At 38.7% G+C, this 22,360-nt stretch overlaps 1 protein-coding gene across 1 annotated transcript; it reads left to right on the top strand.

The window, feature by feature from the left end:
• LOC109720526 (triosephosphate isomerase, cytosolic) lies at positions 610 to 22,086 on the top strand. Its single transcript, XM_020247703.1, has 9 exons — positions 610 to 758; positions 2,315 to 2,390; positions 3,060 to 3,183; positions 15,038 to 15,122; positions 16,004 to 16,136; positions 19,991 to 20,085; positions 20,463 to 20,541; positions 20,725 to 20,807; positions 21,781 to 22,086. Exons 1-9 carry the CDS (start codon positions 720 to 722, stop codon positions 21,829 to 21,831), a joined length of 765 nt encoding a protein of 254 aa, XP_020103292.1. The 5' UTR covers positions 610 to 719; the 3' UTR covers positions 21,832 to 22,086.

Here is a 22,360-nt window from a genome sequence, read left to right as displayed (position 1 = left end):
TTGTGTTTGCACTAAAGACGGTGAACCACTCACCGTCTTCAGATAAGACGGTGAACGATTCACCGTCTTATCTATGCCACAAACCCGGGCTGTTGGGCGGGGAATTTGCTGAGAAGGCGGTGAATGGTTTACGCCTAGATAAGGCGGTAAACGATTCACCGCCTTTACTGTCTTTAGATAAGACGGTGATCGATTCGCCGTCTTATCTATGCCACAAACCCGGGCTGTTGGGCGGGGGCTTTGCTGAGAAGGCGGTGAATGGTTTACGCCTAGATAAGGTGGTAGACGATTCACCGCCTTTGTTAAGGCGGTAAACGAGTCACCGTCTTCTCAAGTACCTTAAGCTACGCGGGGAATTGCTGAGAAGGTAGTGATACGCGGGGAATTGCTGAGAAGGCGGTGAATGGTCTACGCCTAGAGAAGACAGTGAACCATTCACCGTCTTCAAAAGGTTAGACTAAAGACGGTGAACGAGTCACCGTCTTTGTGAGAAATACTGATGTGGCGGCTGAAGTGGCCAGAGGAGGGTTAGTTTCACAAATAAAAGTTTTACAGGGTTATTTTGTCAATTATGAAATTTTATAGGGTTATTTTCGAAAAAAGTCCGATACCTATACTGATGCTTCACCTTTCCCTATCCCTTTTAGAAAATCTTCAAATCTTCCTAATCTCTCGTTTCTATCGTTCTCTTTCTCTGCTCTCATCTTCTTCGCTGCAAAATGGGGCGAAAGTTCTTCGTCGGCGGCAACTGGAAATGCGTAATGAAATTTTTCTTAATATTTTTAATGGAATTTATTAATAATTATCTTTCTTTTGAGATCTCTGGATGTCTCCATCATCAATCTGATCGGATAGGATTTGATTTCATTGATGTTTGTTTCATATAAAGATAAAAAATTATTATCTGAAACTAGTGAGATTTACTAACCTTTAGGTAAAAAAAAAAAAAAAAAAATTGTTAGAAGAACCCTGACTATGATTACTCTCTTTTAATTAACAACCCCTCTGCTTTGCTTCTCTTGAAGTAAGTAGCATCATTCAACTGAATTGGATTTAGGATCTTGTTAAATTTTTTCGCGGTGATTCTGTGAAATTTAATTATTCTGAACGCTTTTCTTTTTTTCTTCTTTTTTTTAAAAGCTGATGGAATTGCGGATTTTATCAATTGTTAACAGTTATTAGCCAGTGGGGTTGATTATTTGTATTTTTAAATGAATTTCCAATTTAGGATATTAATTTAAACAGGAGGAAAAATAGGAGTTGAGGAGGTGTAGTTGAGGGGTCTCCATACATTTTTTTTTTCCATTTAACTTACATGAAAGTAGGATTTACAAATAACCCCTAGCTTTTCCGACAATTTCGATTAACGCCCAGTATTTTCTTATCCATCAGATCAATCCCTGACAAAGTAACTGATGTTCCCAAAAAAAAAAAAAAAAAAAAAAAAAAAAAATCCTGTCATCAGTTTTTCATTAATACCCATTCGAAAAGAGTAACTAGGGGCCTAAATGATGATCAAAGTTTAACATAGTAAAGTGACCATGAACATGCAGTAAAGTGGCCATACACCCTTGTATTAACTTTCTTACGTAATCAGATGCTTTTCTAAATTGTATGGCTGGACATTATAAATTAGTAGTAAAGGGAACCTACTAATTAACTGCAGATTCAAATATATGTTCAACGGTAATTCATCAACATAAAAAGTTTATAATAGGGGTAATATAATATGGTTATCTTACTCTTATCTAGTCATCATTTTGAGTTTTAATCAAGGATTGCTGTGCCACTTGCTTGGCCCGTGCCGTAGTGGTAAGGCATAGCATGCTGTTGATACATAGGCATGTATCGGCACAAATTTTTTTAGTTAAAATCTTCGTGAAAAATTTGTATTTTATTGTGTTTTTATACCTCTAAAGGCTATAAAAATGGCTTCTGTTTTATATCTCACCCAACTAAGTAAGAATAGACTCATAATCATCTCACTAACTAAAGAAAAATTATTTTATTTATATTATGAAAGTATATGTATGAAATCAAAACCAGAGCCATAATTGGATAAAAATTTATAGGAAAACACTACCATGGGTCATTTGAAAATCAGTAAACTCTGCCATAGGCTAATTAGACAGTTTGGTAAATACAGTTTTCTTATTTGTGAAATTGTCATAAAACTTGAGGGCTTATTTGTAAATTTTTCTATCTGAAGTTGTGATTGATGATGTGCATGTATTAGGCAGGAGCATTATTACTAGTTATAATTAAAGTTTAGATGAGACCTATGTTAATTGGTGTTAGTTTGACATGTGTGCAGAATGGGACTAGCGAGGAAGTGAAGAAGATAGTTAGCACCTTGAATGATGCACAAGTTCCCCCTCCAGATGTTGTTGGTATGGAGACGAGCTTTAATGCTTCACATATATGCAAAATCTAGAAGTTGTAAATGGCATTGCGCTACTCTATAGACGCAGATGCTGTCGGCAATCAATTTTTACAAAGGCTTAATTGATGTTCTTTAGTGTGCCATTAGACTATTAGTATTAGTATTGTACAGTCGATATTGACGGACTTTGGTTGTATTGTAGCTAGTAAAGTGAAGTACTTGTCATGTCTTGTTTGTTTTACTTCTCGAACAAGTTTTTGAATTTTCCATTCGATAGTTTTGGCTATGTTTTGGTTAGTCGGCTGAATCAGTGTAGGGGGGTGGGGGGGTTTTTCTAGAACATAAAAGTTTATCCTCTTTTTTGGCTAGTTTTTTACTTGTATTCTGAATTTTCAGTCACTGGACACAAGATTAATCAAACAACCTGAATTGGGAAGAAGTAGCTGAACCAAGCAAAAATCGCAAAAAAAAAAAATGGCACAACCATCTTTTAAATTTACCTTAGAGTGGACATTAATCAATATTGTTTGTGTTATAAATCATACACTTTAGCCTAAGATTTTGACTTATAGCCAAATCTGTGATCCCTGTTTTTGACAGAATTGTGCATTTCGTAGATACAAAATGTTTGTAATTCTCCATTGCTACTAACACTAGTAAATAATTTGCCTAATAGAGGTTGTGATCAGCCCTCCATATGTGTTCCTTCCTTTGGTCAAAAGTCTGTTGCGTCCTGATTTTCAAGTTGCAGCTCAAAATTGCTGGGTAAAGAAAGGTGGTGCTTTCACTGGCGAGATCAGGTACGAGCTCATTAAAGTTATAATAGTTATTTTGTATTTGTATCTTCTTTTTTTTTTTTAATTTCGGTATTTGAACTATGTTGCATGTAGGTGCTTATGTAAGTGATACGTGATTCCCAACACCACTTGTTTTAAATATATTAGACCTCATGATCCTTCACTGTGTATGGCAAAAGCACAACTATACTACCATGGATAACATTGGCAAAATCGTCATTCTATGTTTTAGTTACGAAGCCAACCGCGCCAACTTCTTAGTGTATCGTTAACCCCCTATATTTATGTAAAAAACTAAGCTAAGTGTCAAATTATACTAAACAACCATTATTCTCTAAAAGTTTAAGCTATAAGAGAATGATGTTTTTAATATTTTATATTCAACGCTCCCCCTCACGTCTGGGCTCGAGACTCTTTGATAAGCCTAAGATGTGGACTTAATTAAATAGGAGAAAATTAAATAACGCTATGAGCCTGGCAGGATTCGACCTCAGAATCTCCTGCTCTAATACCATATTAAACTATATGAAACAATTGTTTTACTCCAAAACTTAAGCTATCAGAGAATGGCGTTTTTAGTATTTTATATTCAGCACTGAGAGGCTGTTTGGTTCCTTGGAAAAGCGTGGTAAAAAGTCTTTCGAGAAAACCTCTTTTTTAGTTTTCTGTCTGTTTCGTTCCTAGAAAAACTAGCTTTTTTGGGAAGCTTCTTTCCAAACTTTATGGAAAACTAGCATTTTCATTTTCCTAAGAAAATTCAGAAAATGAAAACATTAATTTGCCATAAAATTTGGAAAACAAATGTCATGACCCGAGGCCCTTTTTGTAAAGCTTTCTCGAAAAAAAAGACCGGTTCGAAAGTAGAGCCAGCGGAAAACACCCCTCTTTTTTTTTTTTTTTTGAATACAGACTTGCCATGAGACGGAATAGACCTGCCACAAATATAGGTTTTATCCTGTTCACTGAGACAAAGTCTCCCTTGTATTTGTACGGCGTACCACTACGAGCATTGTTGCAATACTACATTCCACCACACAACAACATTCACAATGCAGATGCTAACAACAAACATTCAGCTAGCGATCCTTGAGATGATGCATGCTCTAAGCACTCCTTAGGTGAAGGATGACGCATATGCACATTACAACAAACAATTCTATCATTTGAAAGTGTTTCCTACCCGAAAACTTTATTTTGAAATACTAAGAATTGATAAAGCCGTAAAATCATTTGAAAACATCCTACCACATGAAGACTCATTTTTTTAAAAAAAAAGGGGCTACCACAAGAGGTAGAAAACCACATATTACAAAACCGAAACCACGATATCACTGGAAATCCCAAAAGCATCACCATTCCAAATATTCACAATTAAATGATTATCCACAACAAGGATTATTCGAAAACAGACAATCAAGTAAACAGATTACCGAACCACAATTTCTAATTTAATAACAATAAATGAAAGGGGTCGAATCAGAATAACCATAACCAATGCAGACGTGTCGGGACCTCTAAAGCTCACTAGCTATTGCACCTCACGCGCTCCCGACTCCCACCACCGAGATCACCTGAAAGGGGGGGTGACAAATCAACAAGGGTCTCCCAGTAGGTACCGCGAGCCGATGAAGGCAAGTGCACTCATTGGCGAGAGAAACAACTGAAATAGATAGATAGTCATGTACAATAGCTGATAAAGAAGGATAGATATGAACAATAGTAATCACCTACCGCTACTATAAATAATAAACATATGCATCAACTGTATGAAAACTGGTATCCAAACACCTCGCCATATAGGTCTAAAGATCGCAGAAGTGTCACAGTATGCTCACCCACCTAGAATAAAACCCCAGCTAGCACTTTGCAGGGGCCTACGGGTCGCAGAGACGATCGCTTTTTCGGAAAAAAACACCCACACGGTGGCCAAACCGCTGGTGTACGTAATATGCTACATGAGCTATGACGATCAACGCGAAATACTCAAAAGTCAATCAAGATGGCAAATGGCCGAGAGTAAGCCAACAATCCACACCTTTCTAAACTAGATCACCAGATCGACGAACCGATCGACACCGACCAATCAGGTCTCACAGATAGAGGTCATGCAATAAATCCAACACCTTTCTACTACGAATATGTGAACGAGCAGAAGTAGAGTAAACAAACCAGAAGTCTAGTAGTAAAATGCTCATCAATAGATGTAAGTTAACGGGAAAGAGTAAGAGAAGAATATTATCGAGCTAGCACCACTGTACCGACTCTGGATCAAAACACCAACCTGTAATCGTCGCAGCGTCTAATTCTCAAGGCACGCTGGGACGTCGACTGGACCTATAAAAGATCCACCGAGTCAAGATCCACTAAGTCGACTCCAAAACACTAAACCCACAACCTCGAAACTGCCGAGAGTTTCAAAAAGTCTACCGAAACACTTCCGATTGCCATGAAGTGTTTCGGAAGGGACCAAAGTACAATGCTAGTCACTCGTTGTCCCAAAACGCACCAACATAGGTGTTCGGACAGCAAACACAAGCCCAAAGACGACAGATAATAACAACGCACTTAAAGCTATTTCGGGTTCCCAGAAATGCTGTTTTCGGCACCGGAACCCTCCGTCGCTCACTCGTTGTCTTCAGAAACTCGAGACAGTGAGTGTAGCCAGCCAATGAGGCTCCACGACATACCTGGGGTGATAACACTATTAACAAGTGGACCCTACAATGGTCACCGTGATCCGCTGACGATTTTGTCGGAAAACGCTTCGAAAATCAAACTTGATTCTGTGAGGGCATCAGAAGTTTGGACAACCAGTCCAGAGGGTCACATCAAGTGGCCTTATGCTGCCCAAGACATCTCCAGCCGTCAGAATTATAAACATGCCTCTAAACAATAGATATAAGCTAAAAATACACATTAAAAAGGGCCGATAGAGCACACCGTGCGTTTGCGAGACCAACCGAGGGCACCAATGGATAGGCCTCGACGCAGTGAAGCCCGTGCTCGCTGTCCCAGGCAAGAAAAATAGCCGAGGAATGCTCCGGGGCCAAGATTACAGCAGCCATATAAAGGCTTCAGGAGCGACAATGTAAAAACAGCGAGCCGCAGTTTTTTCGATAGAAATTGAGGTGAGCACGGTGATCAGTGACAACTCTAGGTCATCGTGCTCACCTTCCGGAGAGTTGGGGAGTTCTTGGATGGCCGGAACAGCGAGAAGGGCCAAAAACACTACTCTATTTCGGGCATGGGAGGGAGCTCTTGGCTTCGGTCGGCCATCAGCGGCACGGCGGCGCGCGCGCGGCCTAGGGGTGAGTGCGGGGGAGAGGGGGAATGTGGTGCTCACCTTGGCCTGTGGCGGGGAGCGGCGGTGGCGTTGCTGGAAGGATCTCGGCCCAACCAAACTAGGGCATGGCCTGGGAGGCTCTTCCCAGCGACGGCAGCGCGTCCCTCAAGATCGGAGGGAGGCGGCGGTGCTGCTCAGGGGTGGCGGCGCTGTAAGGAGGTGGAGCCGCCACTGCCAGGGATGGCCCTGAGGTGGTTGTAGAGCCCGCTGCAGCACTCGACGGCGACGGGGTTGCTGAGAGGGGGGGAAGGATCGGAGCCCTGTGCTGCTGGAGGTGAGTTCCGCAGGGTGCTGCTGCCCCCTGAGGTAACCCGAGCCAAAGGAGAAGGGAGAGGGAGAGGGAGAGGGAAACTTGAGAGAGAGGGAAAGGGAGATGGTTGCAGCAGGATGGCTGGCCGGAAAGGGATCGTTGGCGGCCGGGGTCATGCTCGGCGCTGTCAGAGGAGGGAGGGGAGGTGGCTAGGGCTCGTGGGAGGAGAGGAAGTGGCTAAGGTTAGGGTTTAGAAGGTGGAAACCCTAGATGCCTACTTTATACATAAGTGTATAATTGGAGGAAACCGCCCTGAAAACTCAAAATTCCAACTCGAGTCCCTCAGGCCACATGTTATACGCGCGAACGTGCCTCCACAAGCGATCCCTCGCAATTCGGTACATAAAATATTAGATTTTTCGCGGAAAAACCCAATATGCTATCTCGACCCTTTCTCGAACAACGTGTGTCACGACCCGCGACCACCCACCAATTTGGCCGGGTCGCGGCGCCGCCGACAGACCGCTGAACGGACAGAGTCTCCCCTGTACGTCCAAGGCGTCGCAATCAAAACAATACGAGAGGTTCCAAACAGGAACAGTATTCATTCACAGATTGCATAAGGAAGTATCAAAAACATAACTACTAAGTTATTACAGCATTCAACTTAGATGCATTTTACAACATAATTTTTCTTTTACAATTAACCTCCAAATACAATCATAATCATTANAACGCTAAAACCTTTCTAACTCTTTTAGAACTCATTTTTAACCCTTCTAACATGGTTGGGATGTTAATGGATCGCGTCCAACCAATCCTTTCGAGTACTTTAGTCAATTTGGCTAAAGTCCACAATATTTCACCGAGATCTCGGGGGTTACAGTGCGATTCCGAACGATCGGTCTGTCGGATTTACGAACGGATCGCGCCAGCACTTCCGGCACTACCCGACCATCAACCATACGATTTTATTTCGCCAGAATCGGTTTTTGATTCGCGACAAAAGTCATCTCTCTCTCTATCTCCACAAGTATACCTATATATATAAGTTATATATATATAACAATTCAAAATTCAAATTTCAAATTTCAAATTCGAATTCTTAGGTATTACAACAAATTTCCAACAAAGCTAGTTAGTCCCCTTATTATTTTTTATTATTAGAGGAAAAATTATGGCCTACACCTCATTTTGTACATGCACGTGCCATGCATTTTCCAGTCCTTAATTTTATCTCTTATTTTAATTCTATCGTCCATTGGGTTGCAATTTTTTTGCTATTTAGAAATCGAACTGTTAGATTAAAATTATGAGATAACTAGAGAGCCAATGAATTTGTGATGCACACTGAATCAGGTGCAAACATTAATTTTCCCAATAAGATAAGGAGTGAAATGTTCTTGAAAATTCAAGCTCTTGAATGTTGAACTTAAAAGTTTAACAATCAAAATTAAACTTGACTAGAATTAACTTGAAAGACTCTCTTGCTCCCATATTCCCTTCATTGTTCCCTTTAAATTAGTGATTGATACCTGATAGAAGGAATCAGAGTAGATGAAACGACCCTGAGGTAAATAGATGGAACTCAACTTGACCTGCCCGATTGGACGCTACCACTGATCATACTAAGGGTAAAATAGTCATTGTAGTAAAATCGGGTGGCATAATAATACATTAGGGTTATATTTACAAATTTTAGTTTATGATGGTATGGATGATATTTTGAAATATGATACAATAACGTAACTTTTTGTGTATGCAATTATTCCTTATTTTTAGTAGTGTCCGCAGAATAAAGTAATTCCTTATTTTCCTCTTTACTGTCTCAAAACCTTACTATCTGTTCCTCGATATATGTACTAATGAAGGTCTTGTTCTTCACAATAGGATCCTTTCTTCTTATTGAAATCTATTCGAGGATTGTATTATCTATCTGTTCTTTCTTCTACATATGAAGGAGAGTAGGGGGAGACCTCATAGTAACGCTTGGTTCTCTAACTCTCCACTTATATATATATATAGAATCAAGCTTCTATGCTTTTACAAGCACCAATGACTTGGTGCTTGTAAGTTTTCGGTCTTTGGATGAAGATTTGTAGGATTAGGATGATAGTGGTCCCTAGGGTTGAGTGGGTGGTTGGTGAAATAGCATAATCTAAGGGGTGGAACTAATCAAAGGGATAGATCTAACGGTGTAAAAATTACAAGCACCAAGTGCTTCATGCTTTTAAAAGCACCATAGCCGTACTCTCTCTCTCCCTCTCTCTCTCTCTCTATATATATATATATATATATAGAGAGAGAGAGAGAGAGAGAGAGAGAGAGAGAATTAGGCTACTATACTATTAATAGTATAGTAGCCGGACTCTNAGGGAGGCGGCGGTGCTGCTCAGGGGTGGCGACGGTGGCGATGCTGTAAGGAGGTGGAGCCACCACTGCCAGGGACGGCCTCGAGGTGGTTGTAGAGCTCGCTGCAGCACTCGACGGCGACAGGGTTGCTTGGGGGGGGGAAGGATCGTAGCCCTGTGCTGCTGGAGGTGAGTTCCGCAGGGTGTTGCTGCCCCCTGAGGTAACCCGAGCCAAAGGAGAAGGGAGGGGGAGAGGGAAACTTGAGAGAGAGGGCAAGGGAGATGGTTGCAGCAGGATGGCTGGCCGGAGAGGGATCGCTGGCTGCTGGGGTCGTGCGTGGCGCTGTCAGAGGAGGGAGGGGAGGTGGCTAGGGCTCGTGGGAGGAGAGGAAGTGGCTAAGGTTAGGGTTTAGAAGGTGGAAACCCTAGATGCCTACTTTATACATAAGTGTGTAATTGTAGGAAACCCCTCTGAAAACTCAAAATTCCAACCCAAGTCCCTCAGGCCACGTGTAATACACGCGAACGTGCCTCCACAAGCGATCTCTCGCGATTCGGTACATAAAATATTAGATTTTTCGCGAAAAAACCCAATATGCTATCTTGACCCTTTCTCGAACAACATGCGATTCCGGACGATTGGTCTGTCGGATTTACGAACGGATCGTGCCAGCACTTCCGGCACTGCCGGACCATCAAACGTACGATTTTATTTCGCCAGAATCGGTTGTCGATTCGCGACAAAAGTCATCTCTCTCTCTACCTCCACAAGTATACCTATATATATAAGTTATATATATATAACAATTCAAATTTCAAATTTCAAATTTCAAATTCGAATTCTCAGGTATTACAACAAATTTCCAACAAAGCTAGTTAGTCCCCTTATTATTTTTTATTATTAGAGGAAAAATTATGGCCTACACCTCATTTTGTACATTCACGTGCCATGCATTTTCCAGTCCTTAATTTTATCTCTTATTTTAATTCTATCGTCCATTGGGTTGCAATTTTTTTGCTATTTAGAAATCGAACTGTTCGATTAAAATTATGAGATAAATAGAGAGCCAATGAATTTGTGATGCACACTGAATCAGGTGAAAACATTAATTTTCCCAATAAGATAAGGAGTGAAATGTTCCTGAAAATTCAAGCTCTTGAATGTTGAACTTAATAGTTTAACAATCAAAATTAAACTTGACTAGAATTAACTTGAAAGACTCTCTTGCTCCCATATTCCCTTCATTGTTCCCTTTAAATTAGTGATTGATACCTGATAGAAGGAATCGGAGTAGATGAAACGACCCTGAGGTAAATAGATGGAACTCAACTTGACCTGCCCGATTGGACGCTACCACTGATCATACTAAGGGTAAAATAGTCATTGTAGTAAAATCGGGTGGCATAATAATACATTAGGGTTATATTTACAAATTTTAGTTTACGATGGTATGGATGATATTTTGAAATTTGATACAATAACGTAACTTTTTGTGTATGCAATTATTCCTTTTTTTTAGTAGTGTCCGCAGAATAAAGTAATTCCTTATTTTCATCTTTACTGTGTCTCAAAACCTTACTATCTGTTCCTCTATATATGTACTAATGAAGGGCTTGTTCTTCACAATAGGATCCTTTCTTCTTATTGAAATATATTCGAGGATTGTATTATCTATCTGTTCTTTCTTCTACATATGAAGGAGAGTAGGGGGGGACCTCATAGTAACGCTTGGTCCTCTAACTCTCCACTTATATATATGTATATAGAATCAAGCTTCTATGCTTTTACAAGCACCAAGTCATTGGTGACTTGGTGCTTGTAAGTTTTCGGTCTTTGGATGAAGATTTGTAGGATTAGGATGATAGTGGTCCCTAGGGTTGAGTGGGTGGTTAGTGAAATAGCATAATCTAAGGGGTGGAACTGATCAAAGGGATAGATCTAACGGTGTAAAAATTACAAGCACCAAGTGCTTCATGCTTTTAAAAGCACCATAGCCGTACTCTCTCTCTCCCTCTCTCTCTCTATATATAGAGAGAGAGAGAGAAGAGAGAGAATTAGGCTACTATACTATTAATAGTATAGTAGCCGGACTCTATATATATATATATATATATATATATAATGGGGGGTGAGAAACCAACAAAAGTCTTCCAGTGGGTACCGCGAGCCGACGAAGGCGAGTGCACTCATTGGCGAGAGAAAACAACTGAAATAGATAGATAGTCATGTACAATAGCCGATAAAGAAGTATAGATATGAACAATAGTAATCACCTACCGCTACTGTAAATAATAAACATATGCATCAACTGTATGAAAATTGGTATCCAAACACCTCGCCATATAGGTCTAAAGATCACAGAAGTGTCACAGTATGCTCACCCACCTAGAATAAAACCCCAGCTAGCACTTTGCAGGGGCCCACGGGTCGCAGAGACGATCGCTTTTTAGGAAAAAAAACACCCACACGGTGGCCGAACCGCTGGTGTACGTAATATGCTACATGAGCTGTGACGATCAACGCGAAATACTCAAAAGTCAATCAAGATGGCAAATAGCCGAGAGTAAGCCAACAATCCACACCTTTCTAAACTAGATCACCAGATCGACGAACCGATCGACACCAACCAATCAGGTCTCACAGATAGAGGTCATACAATAAATCCAACACCTTTCTACTACGAATATGTGAACGAGCAGAAGTAGAGTAAACAAACCAGAAGTCTAGTGGTAAAATGCTCATCAATAGTATGTAAGTTAACGGGAAAGAGTAAGAGAAGAATATTATCGAGCGAGCACCACTGTACCGACTCTGGATCGAAGCACCAACCTGTAATCGTCGCAGCGTCTAATTCTCAAGGCGCGCTAGGACGTCGACTGGACCTATAAAAGATCCACCGAGTCAAGATCCACTAAGTCGACTCCAAAACACTAAACCCACAACCTCGAAACTGCCGAGAGTTTCAAAAAGTCTACTGAAACACTTCCGATTGCCATGAAGTGTTTCGGAAGGGACCAAAGTACAATCCTAGTCACCCGCTGTCCCAAAACGCACCAACATAGGTGTTCGGACAGCAAACACAAGCTCAAAGAGGACAGATAATAACAACGCACTTAAAGCTATTTCGGGTTCCCAGAAATGCTGTTTTCGGCACCGGAACCCTCCGTCGCTCACTCATTGTCTTCAGAAACTCGAGATAGTGAGTGTAGCCCGCCAATGAGGCTCCACGACATACCTGGGGTGATAACACTATTAACAAGTGGACCCCACAATGGTCACCGTGTTCCGCTGACGATTTTGTCGGAAAACGCTTCAAAAATCAAACTTGATTCTGCGAGGGCATCAGAAGTTTGGACAACCAGTCCAGAGGGTCACATCAAGTGGCCTTATGCTGCCCAAGACATCTCTTGCTGTCACAATTATAAATAGGCCCCTAAACAATAGATATAAGCAAAAAATACACATTAAAAAGGGCCGATAGAGCACATCGTGCGTTTGCGAGACCAACCGAGGGCACCAGTGGATAGGCCTCGACGCAGTGAAGCCTGTGCACGCTGTCCCAGGCAAGAAAAATAGCCGAGGAATGCTCCGGGGCCAAGATTACAGCAGCCATATAAAGGCTTCGGGAGCGACAATGTAAAAACAGCGAGCCGCAGCTTCTCTGATAGAAACTGAGGTGAGCATGGTGATCAGTGACAACTCTAGGTCATCGTGCTCACCTTCCGGAGAGTTGGGGAGTTCTTGGATGGCCGGAACAGCGAGAGGGGCCAAAAACATCACCCTATTTTGGGCATGGGAGGGAGCTCTTGGCTTCGGTTCGCCATTGGCGGCACGGCGGAGCGCGCGCGGCCCAGGGGTGAGTGCGGGGGAGAGGGGGAGTGTGGTGCTCACCTTGGCCTGCGGCGGGGAGCGGCGGTGGCGTTGCTGGAAGGATCTCGGCCCAACCAAACTAGGGCACGGCTTGGGAGGCGCTTCCCAGCGACGGTGTAAGCAGTGATGGCGGCGCGTCCCTCAAGATCGGAGGGAGGCGGCGGTGCTGCTCAGGGGTGGCGACGGTGGCGATGCTGTAAGGAGGTGGAGCCACCACTGCCAGGGACGGCCTCGAGGTGGTTGTAGAGCTCGCTGCAGCACTCGACGGCGACAGGGTTGCTTGGGGGGGGGGGGGGGNGCATGAAATAATTTCTTCCTACTATTTTATTTTTCATATTATTTATTGATTTATTTGAATTATTTTAATAGATTTCTTTCAAATCTTTTTCACATTAGTTTTTATGGAATAATTTAATAACTAAGTAATTTAATTGCTAATAAGCTGTTATATAAATTTATATTGCACATATACCAATTCTAATTATTTTTTATTTAAACAAATTTAATTATTAAATCAATTTTATATACTTTATTTAATTAATAAATTAGACTAATAAAATTATATAAAAAATATAAAAATATAAAGTAAAATTTATTATTAAAATATTTTTATATCTGCAACATCGTGCGGTTTGCCACTAGAATTGATGGTTTGGCACATAATGGAAAAGACATTATATTGACGGTGTGGCACACAATGGAAAGACAGTCTTAATCAAATCAGTGTATAGGGGGTATAAATATAAATAAATAATTTTGGGGGGCTTGCATGTAAAAGTTGTGCCCTTTAAGAGAGGAGATAGGTATTTTGATAATTTTAAATTTGAAGGGCGTTTACATTATATTTAACGTGGCAACGCAATAGAGAAAGCTATCTTGGTCGTTTCGGTTTATCTCAAATTTTATGAAAGTTATTACATGCACTTCCCGTACCATGCATTACACTCCTGAATCCCAACCATAGAAGACTAAAATCAGTATTTTGTTCACTGACTGTGTTATGCGACATTCAAAAGGCCTACATATTAACAAGGCTAAAATGAAGTTTTCCTCCTTTCATAGAGAACCAAAAAGAAAAAAACAATCGTTGAATGAGTTCTATGCAAATGCTATATATTTATTTTCATAAATTTCAGGAGCATATGTCATTATTAGTTCATTAGTTGGCTAGGACGCTTGTCAACGCTTAAGATTCCTGGATGTTTTTTTTCATTGATGACGTGGCATGCAACGGAGTGTTATTTTGATCATTTTAGTATATATATCAAAGTTTGCAGAAGTTGCCACATGGACCTGGTGCGTCATGTATGGCACTTTCTAACATCCAACCGCAAGAGGATTTGAAATCAAACTATATTTGGCTGAATTTGCTCTATGATATTTAAAAGCCTTACCTATTAAAAGTCATAAATTTCAGGCACATTTATTGATTAGAATTTATCATTCATAAATTCAATCTATGATGTTCTTAGTGTGCCAAACATCGGACTATCCAATCAACAATATTTGGCTGGAAGATGCATTAGCACCTAAAATCTATAATTGTGCTCGGGATTGACGATGTGAAGCGCAACACAGCACTATTTTGGTCATCTCAATATATACCTACTACAAAGTTTGCAAACGTTCCTACTGCACTAAGAGTTCCCTGCTTTGTGCTTATAAAATTCAAACCTAGAGGTTTCAAATCAGAATTTACTTTCTTGAATGGGTTATATGAGATATCCTGAAGGCCTACATAGGTTTGAAATCAGAATTTACTTTCTTGAATGGGTTATATGATATCCTGAAGGCCTACATAGTAAAAATTGTAAATTTTGGGTTTCTCTGTTGGTTAGTACTTATAATTTCTGAACATGGTATATGGTGCATCGGGTGCACCAGGAGAATTGGTTGGACATGTGGCATTGAAAGGAGTTGCCTCGATGGCATTTAGTATATAAATTTATCCAACTTATTGTCATCTTGACTGCTCTTTCTGCTATATACTATGCTTCAATGAAGCACAGCTAATATAAACTCTGAATGTTCTTGTGATGCAGTGCGGAGATGCTTGTAAATCTTGGCATTCCTTGGGTCATTCTTGGTCACTCTGAGAGAAGGCTCTTGTTGGGTGAATCAAATGAAGTAAGTTTTGAATCCACTATTTGTGATTGGTAGTGGGGCTGCTGGTACATCCAGTCTAATTGGCTTTGTCAACCTGAAGCTTCAAACTATGATGTCGCTTTTACATTTTTACCATAAAATTAACAGCTCTTTACTTATTTTACTGATTTATCTAGCTTATGTATAGATTAATGGGTAACTTCAAATACCATCTCTGTGGTTTCACACTTTCTCACTTTAGTACCCTGTGGTTTAGAGTGTATCAATTTAGTACCCTGTGGTTTCATTTTTCTCTTTTCGTCAACTCCTTTGTTATTATTTCGTTAAATTATATACAAAAAAACTTCAGATACCCCACTTAGGTTTATCGAATATTCACTTTAGTACCATTTAGTTTTAACTTTGTCATTGATTTAACGAAAAAAAATTAGTGGAATGGATAATAAAAAGAGAAAAATAAAACCACGGGGTACTAAATTGATGCACTTTAAACCACAAAGTATTAAAGTGAGAAAGTGTGAAAACACATGAGTGATATTTGAAGTTTTCCTTAGATTAATTGGAGTCGAATGCAAGTTTTTTGTTGCTATAATCTTTAGAGAATGGTAATGCATACTCAAGAAAAAAAGTAAAGAATCTCAGACTCTTTTGTAAGAAGATGATCTTCTTTGATTTGTAAATCCTGTATTATGAAGTATGGATAATTTTCATCTCAGCATCATGCCATGTTCGTAAGCTAATCCTCATGAAATGGGTTTCATGTTGCTGTGTAACTAGCCTTCACTTGGCCAAAATGCTGTATCTGTATGATCACTTGATGCCTATGTCTCATGTAACTCATCATTGTGTTTTTATATCGTGAAATTAGTCTACAATATTTACTTTGCTGTTGTTTAATGCAGCTCATTGGGGATAAAGTTGCATATGCACTCTCTCAAGGTCTGAAGGTGATTGCTTGCGTTGGTGAGACTCTTGAACAGCGAGAGGCAGATGCCACGATGGATGTAGTCGCTGCACAAACAAAGGCAATTGCAGGTACTGCATGTTCATAAGCCATTTCATAATTAGGAGATAAAGTTTTGAATTAGCCCAATCCCCCATCGCGAACTCCAACTTTTTGGGGCTTCTGTGTATTTATTCAACTTTAGCCCAAGCTCTCTCAGCTTTGCTTGAGGCTTGTAACTTTGCCAAGCTTGCCTTCTCCTTCGCCAATGCTGCCTCGTGCTACCTATGCAGTATCATGCTGAGTCCGTGCTGTCACGTGGCACGGGGTCGTGCCGACATCGTATCAACAAATTGAGTTTTTTTTTTAACATTTTTTTGGTATCTTTTTGAGTTTGTCCCTTTACAAAAGTTTTTTCATACTTAAAAATATGTTGATCTTGTAAATCTACTAGCATTTGGAGCAGTTAGTAAGTTTTATAAGACCAACTTTTAATGTAAAAAGAAGTACAAACAAAAAGGTTTCCTCCAATTTCTTTTATCATTTTAGATCTATTGATGTTATCCATGGTAGTGTTTGTTTTTTAATTTTTCTCCAATTATGACTTCGGTTTTGGTATTGTGCATATACTTTCATAAAATATATAAAATAATTTTTAGTTACTAAGAAGATTATAACTCTATTCTTACTTTATTGTGTGTTATACAATAGATAAACCATTTTTATAGCTTGTGAGATATTAGAACACTAAAAAAATTTTCATAAAATTTTAATTAAAAAAACCTATGCCGATGCGTGTCAATGTACCAGTGGTGTGCTGCTAGCATGTGCCACTGTGAAAATTTAATTAAAAAAATTGTGCCGATGTGCTAGTAGTGTGCCGCGGGCATGGGAGGGCGTGCCGAATTGGTAGTAGTAGTGTGCCGCTGACACAGAAGGGCATACCGACATTGGCACATTTCGTGCTGCTGGCACAACGGCACGGGCTATGCCAGTGACATAGCAATCCTTGGTCAAAACTCAAAAAGTATATGAGAAATTCCATTTAGGTCGTAACATCTCCAGATGATATTAAATCAGACCTTGCAAAAACATTAGTACTATAATATTTAGCAGAACAGAGATTTAGATACTACTAAGTTGATTTGCTTGTGTTGCAATCATAATGAATTTGTATAGCTTTTTCCAGAAAAATGAAAGTCTAGTTGTAGTAGTAGAATAACTTCCCTTTGTTTTTTTGAGGGGGATGTAGCTTGCTACCCACTTCGTTCAGTTTTTTAAGAAATGAACTTAGGGGCTATTTGTTTGGGTGAAAGTGGAGAGGGATGAAGTCATTTTCGGTTGTAAATGATCACTTCTACTGTTTGGTTTGTCGTAATAAATATGCGGTCAAAACTCGAGTTACCCAAAACAGGGCCGAAGTCAATTACGGTGAAGAGAGATGGAAGGAAGAAATAATAAAATAATACAATGGGTAATGCTAGTTATATTTAAATATATTTAATTATGGTATTAATTATTCTTTTATTTAATTTAGATATTTAAAATATGATAAAAATTAATTAGTCAAGTTTTAATATTTCCTTAATTTAGTTTGTACATTTAAAATATGATGAAAATTGATTAGTTAAGTATTAATATTTTTTTTTGGGATAATTGCCTATATACCCCTCAAAACTTCGAAAATATTTTATTTACCCCTACTTTTTTTTCCCCCAATATACCCCTCATATGTTACTCTGTTATTCCAAAATACCCCTGCAGTTACCACCCATTAAGTTAACTTGGGTTAAACGTGAGTTAAATATTTACTAGAGTTAAAAAAAATCAAAATGCCTCTTTTGCCCTTAACTTAAGAAAAAATAAGAAATGTTGGTGATAGTAGAAGGGTATATTTGAAAAGAGCAAAAATCAAAATACTTTTTGTGCCCCTAACTTAAGGACAAATCAGAAAGTTCGGTGATGGTAGAAAGGTATATTTAAAATGGCAAAATAATAATTTCATAGAGATAATAGCTATTGCTAACAGTTTATTAATAGAATTTAACTTTAGGGGTATATTTGAAATAGGTTGGAACGTAAAAAGGGTATTTTCAATATTAGCCTTCTAAGAGAGGTAAATCAGAAAGTCGGAAACTTTTCAGGGGTATATAAGCAATTACCCTCTTTTTTTTACTTTGTAACTTTATTGTTGTATTATTATAATTTATGTTAAAAAAATAATTTAGTTGTTTTATATTAAATTTTTAAATTATATAGGAATATAATTATATTATTTTTATTTATTATATTATATTATAATTTATTATTTATTAAGTTATTTACTATTTGTACATAAATTATAAATTATAGTTTTACATCGTGCCTTTCCTGCCAAATAAATAGCAAAACTGAAGAAACTTCACTTCTATAGCTATAAAAACAAACAGTAGGAGAAAAGTAGTTTTTACTTAATTCCACATCAACCCAAGAATTTAAGTGCCGTAGTACGGGATCGTGGAAACATGCCGACACGGTACGGCATGGTGCGTGCTGTGACGTGCTGGTGCATGCCGGTCACAAAAAATTAATGTGTGCTGACACATAATAGCATGAATATTTATTTTCTTTAGCAGCAAAGTATTGTAACTATTTATTATATATTTTTATCAAATCTTTTGAACATTATTGAGAAAATTACTTACTAATTTAAAGAATAGAGGGTTTTGTGTTGTACCATCGACACGGGGGCTGTATCGTGTTGATATCTTATAAGGACGATACGGCATGGTAGATACGGCCTGTGCTGATGGGCACTTAAAGTCTTGCTTCAACCCAAAGTCCATTTTAATCCAAAGTCTAATTTCGATGAGACAAACAAGCCTTTAGCTGAAAATGTGAAGCAATTAGCCTTCAAACTTAGGATCTGGGATATCAACCATCAAGACTTTTGCCTCCTGCACTAGGGATGGTCGATGCTAATCTCATATTGTTATTTTAGTTGCAAACCCAGATAGATGAGAAATTGCAGGAAAATCTTTCAATAAAAAATATTCTTTTGTCTTTAATGAGCATGACTAATGGTTGAGTCCTGTTAGTCAATTTCAGAAGTATCTGTTATTGGATTGAAATTGATGAACCTAGAGAAAATATTATAGCTTGGTTGCTATGGCAATAGGAGTATGTAATTCTAATATATATATATATATGCTGGTATGCTTATGGAAGCACGGAGGCCTCCGTGCTTCCACTTTGTTTTCGATGTTCGGACTTTCGAATCGACGATCGGCTCCGCTAGAGTTGATCTAGAGTATTTGAAGTACCTAGAAAGTAAATTTTGCGATTTTTCGATATCATTTGCCTAGTGATCGAAGGAGCTCAAAATCAATAATTTTAACGGCCGTGGTGAGCCGGTTGCAAGTTTAACGGTGTAGAAATATCCAAATCACATGAAATTTTGATAGAAAATTCTTTATACCATATAAAACAAGATCAATAACTTTGATCTAAAATTTTAATGTCATATCATCATATTTTGTAAGATTTTTATTTTCAGCCGTTGATTTTGAGCCACTTCGATCACTAGGCAAATGATATCGAAAAATCGCAAAATTTATTTTCTAGATACTTCAAATACTCTAGATCAAGTCTAACGGAGCCGATCGTCGATTCGAAAGTCCGAACATCGAAAACAAAGTGGAAGCACGGAGCCCTCCGTGCTTCCATAAGCATCCTAGCCGCACTATATATATATATATATATATATATATATATATATATCTGCATATTCTCCAGAGTTGGCATTAATAAGCTGAATAGTAACATATTATATAAAAATATTTACTTTACTCTCTTAATTGGTTGAATTTGTTAAGTGGCTTTGTCTCAGAAAAGCTATGTGATTTGGTTGTTTTACTCGTTTTTAGTGAGTTTTTTTCTCTGACTGTCTGGCTTTTCTCTCTTGCAGACAGAATATCAGATTGGACCAATGTGGTTGTTGCTTATGAACCTGTTTGGGCCATTGGAACCGGTAAAGTCGCAACACCAGCTCAGGCTCAAGAAGTAAGTCTGAGGGTGCTAAGCCATTTTGATCTCCTCATGTTGTGAACTCGTTCATGTTTGATCTTCTATAATTGCAGGATGTACTCTTTCTCATTTGAAAACATATCAATGCATGTAGTTTACCTGTGCCTTTCTAAAGCTTTTATACATTCCAACCACATGCCATTAAGAATTCTAGAATATTAAACTGCAATTTACAGCAGTCCTTGTTCAGATGTAATTTGCTATAAACTTGCCATTCTTTTTTTCTCAAAATGTATCTGCCATTTTGACAATATTGTTACAAAATGTGCTGAAGTTCAACCACGTATAGGCTTATAATTGCTTTTTTAGCTGTCTCTCTGTTGTTCTTTTTTTTTTTTTTTTTTTTTGGGTAGGTGCACACTAGCCTAAGAAAGTGGCTTGCAACAAATGTGAGTAGCCAAGTTGCAGAATCGACGAGGATTATTTACGGAGGTATATTTGCTTAAGAATAGGGCACTATATTTTTTGTTCTTAAAATCCTTCGAGTGATATCTTCCTTCCTCATGGTTTTACTCATTTTAATTATTTTCCTTCTGTATGTGAACTTACAGTGGAGATGAAATTTCAATTTCTGCAATTTTATGTTTGTGTGGTAAACTTTGCTTGTTATCGTAGGTTCCGTAACTGGAGGAAACTGCAAGGAGTTAGCCGCACAACCTGATGTTGATGGATTTCTTGTTGGTGGTGCTTCACTGAAGGTCTTCATTTATTTTCTTTCCTCAAAGTCATTCGTGATCAATCCTACTGATGCGTATTATAAGTTACTAGTCACCTAATTGGCATAGTTGGCATATAGTTTACCCTTACCTCGTGCCACCAGTACCAATGTGCACGTTCGATTAGGGAACAATAGGAGATAACTCACATCATCCTCGTCATATTGCATGATTGTAACTTGACCAGAAAAGGAGCATTAGGGAACGTTTTTTGGTAATTCCAGCATATATCACATACTCAATATTCCATCCACATCCTGAAAATGTGCTATTCTCACTTTATCCTCAAGTAGTCCCTGTAATATTTAAAGCTATCCCCCCAATCATTTATAGATTTTTTGTAATCTAAATCCAAATGCTAACTTTCCTTTGGTTTTAGTTACTTTTCAAATTTTGGATAATCTAGTCAGAAGATCCCCACAGAATAAAAGAATGAACTTTCTCTCGTGGTTTGAAAATGTAAGATGCAGCGACGTCAATAGTTTTAGCTTCAGTCAGTACTCTTGTAGCTGGGCCGTGTGTCCAGCTTTCCTTCTAACTGGGTTTTCATCAGAAGTAGTTGAAGCCTTCTTCACCTTCAGGAAACAACAAAGCGTGTGGACACTGCTAAGCACTTCTAAGGCCTAGTTTGGTAATGTGGCGGTTAAAATTGAGGTCGCAACTGCCGTCGGAAATGCACGTTGTTAGTTACAATTACAATTTTAAAGAATTGGGGAGGAAAGATTGGAATTGTTTTTGCTTTTTTTTTTTTTTTGGTTTTTCAAAGGATGAAAATGATGCTTTCGGCCACCACATATATCAAACTAGAGCCAAACCACTTTTTCTTTGGGAGCACCACGAGTAGATCACAGATGTTGTGCCACAAAATAAATTGCTGCTATGTAGTGAAATTATTACCCCCTTTTTTTTTTTGCTTGTTCTTGAGGTTGTCTTACCTTTTCTTTTTTCTTCATAGGCGGAGTTTGTTGATATCATCAAATCAGCTACCGTGAAGTCGTCTTCTTAAGACGCCCAAGTTTCCGAACCTGGTGAACATGTTTGAAGCATCAAAATGAACCTTTCCGTTGCTTACTAGTGTAATTTTGTTTTCGAGCTGTTCCGTTTTTGTCATAACTTGCCAGGAGCAAGAAGGGAACCAAACAACAGACTTAATAATAAATCATGAATAATAATGATGCGTCAAACTTGTTCTTTTGTGCAACAAAGAGAGATGACAATATTTCCTCTATGTATTACTACATGGAATCTTACTGTTTTCTTCTCTTTTGTTTTATTTATTTTGTTTCATTTTTCTTGTGCATCAGCTTGTTTGATTGGTTGCTTCTGCACGTGTGCCCACTGCAAATGCACAGTGCTCTTTGGTTCATTGCAGATTTATTTTTAAATAAATTGTAATCACTTGTAGTCCACTTGATTTCATGTTACCTGTTCCGCTGATTCTATGTTTTGTCTTTAGATGTTGGAATTGGATATTCAATGATAGTATATTCAGTGTGAAAATTTTCTTGTATAACTAAAAGATAGTAGTTTGATCT

This window comes from Ananas comosus, linkage group 14 (genome assembly GCF_001540865.1).
Source record: "Ananas comosus cultivar F153 linkage group 14, ASM154086v1, whole genome shotgun sequence".
In the NCBI taxonomy this organism is placed as follows: domain Eukaryota; kingdom Viridiplantae; phylum Streptophyta; class Magnoliopsida; order Poales; family Bromeliaceae; genus Ananas; species Ananas comosus.
Note: the sequence above shows the minus strand (reverse complement) of the source record. Positions and strands in the feature narration are given on the sequence as shown.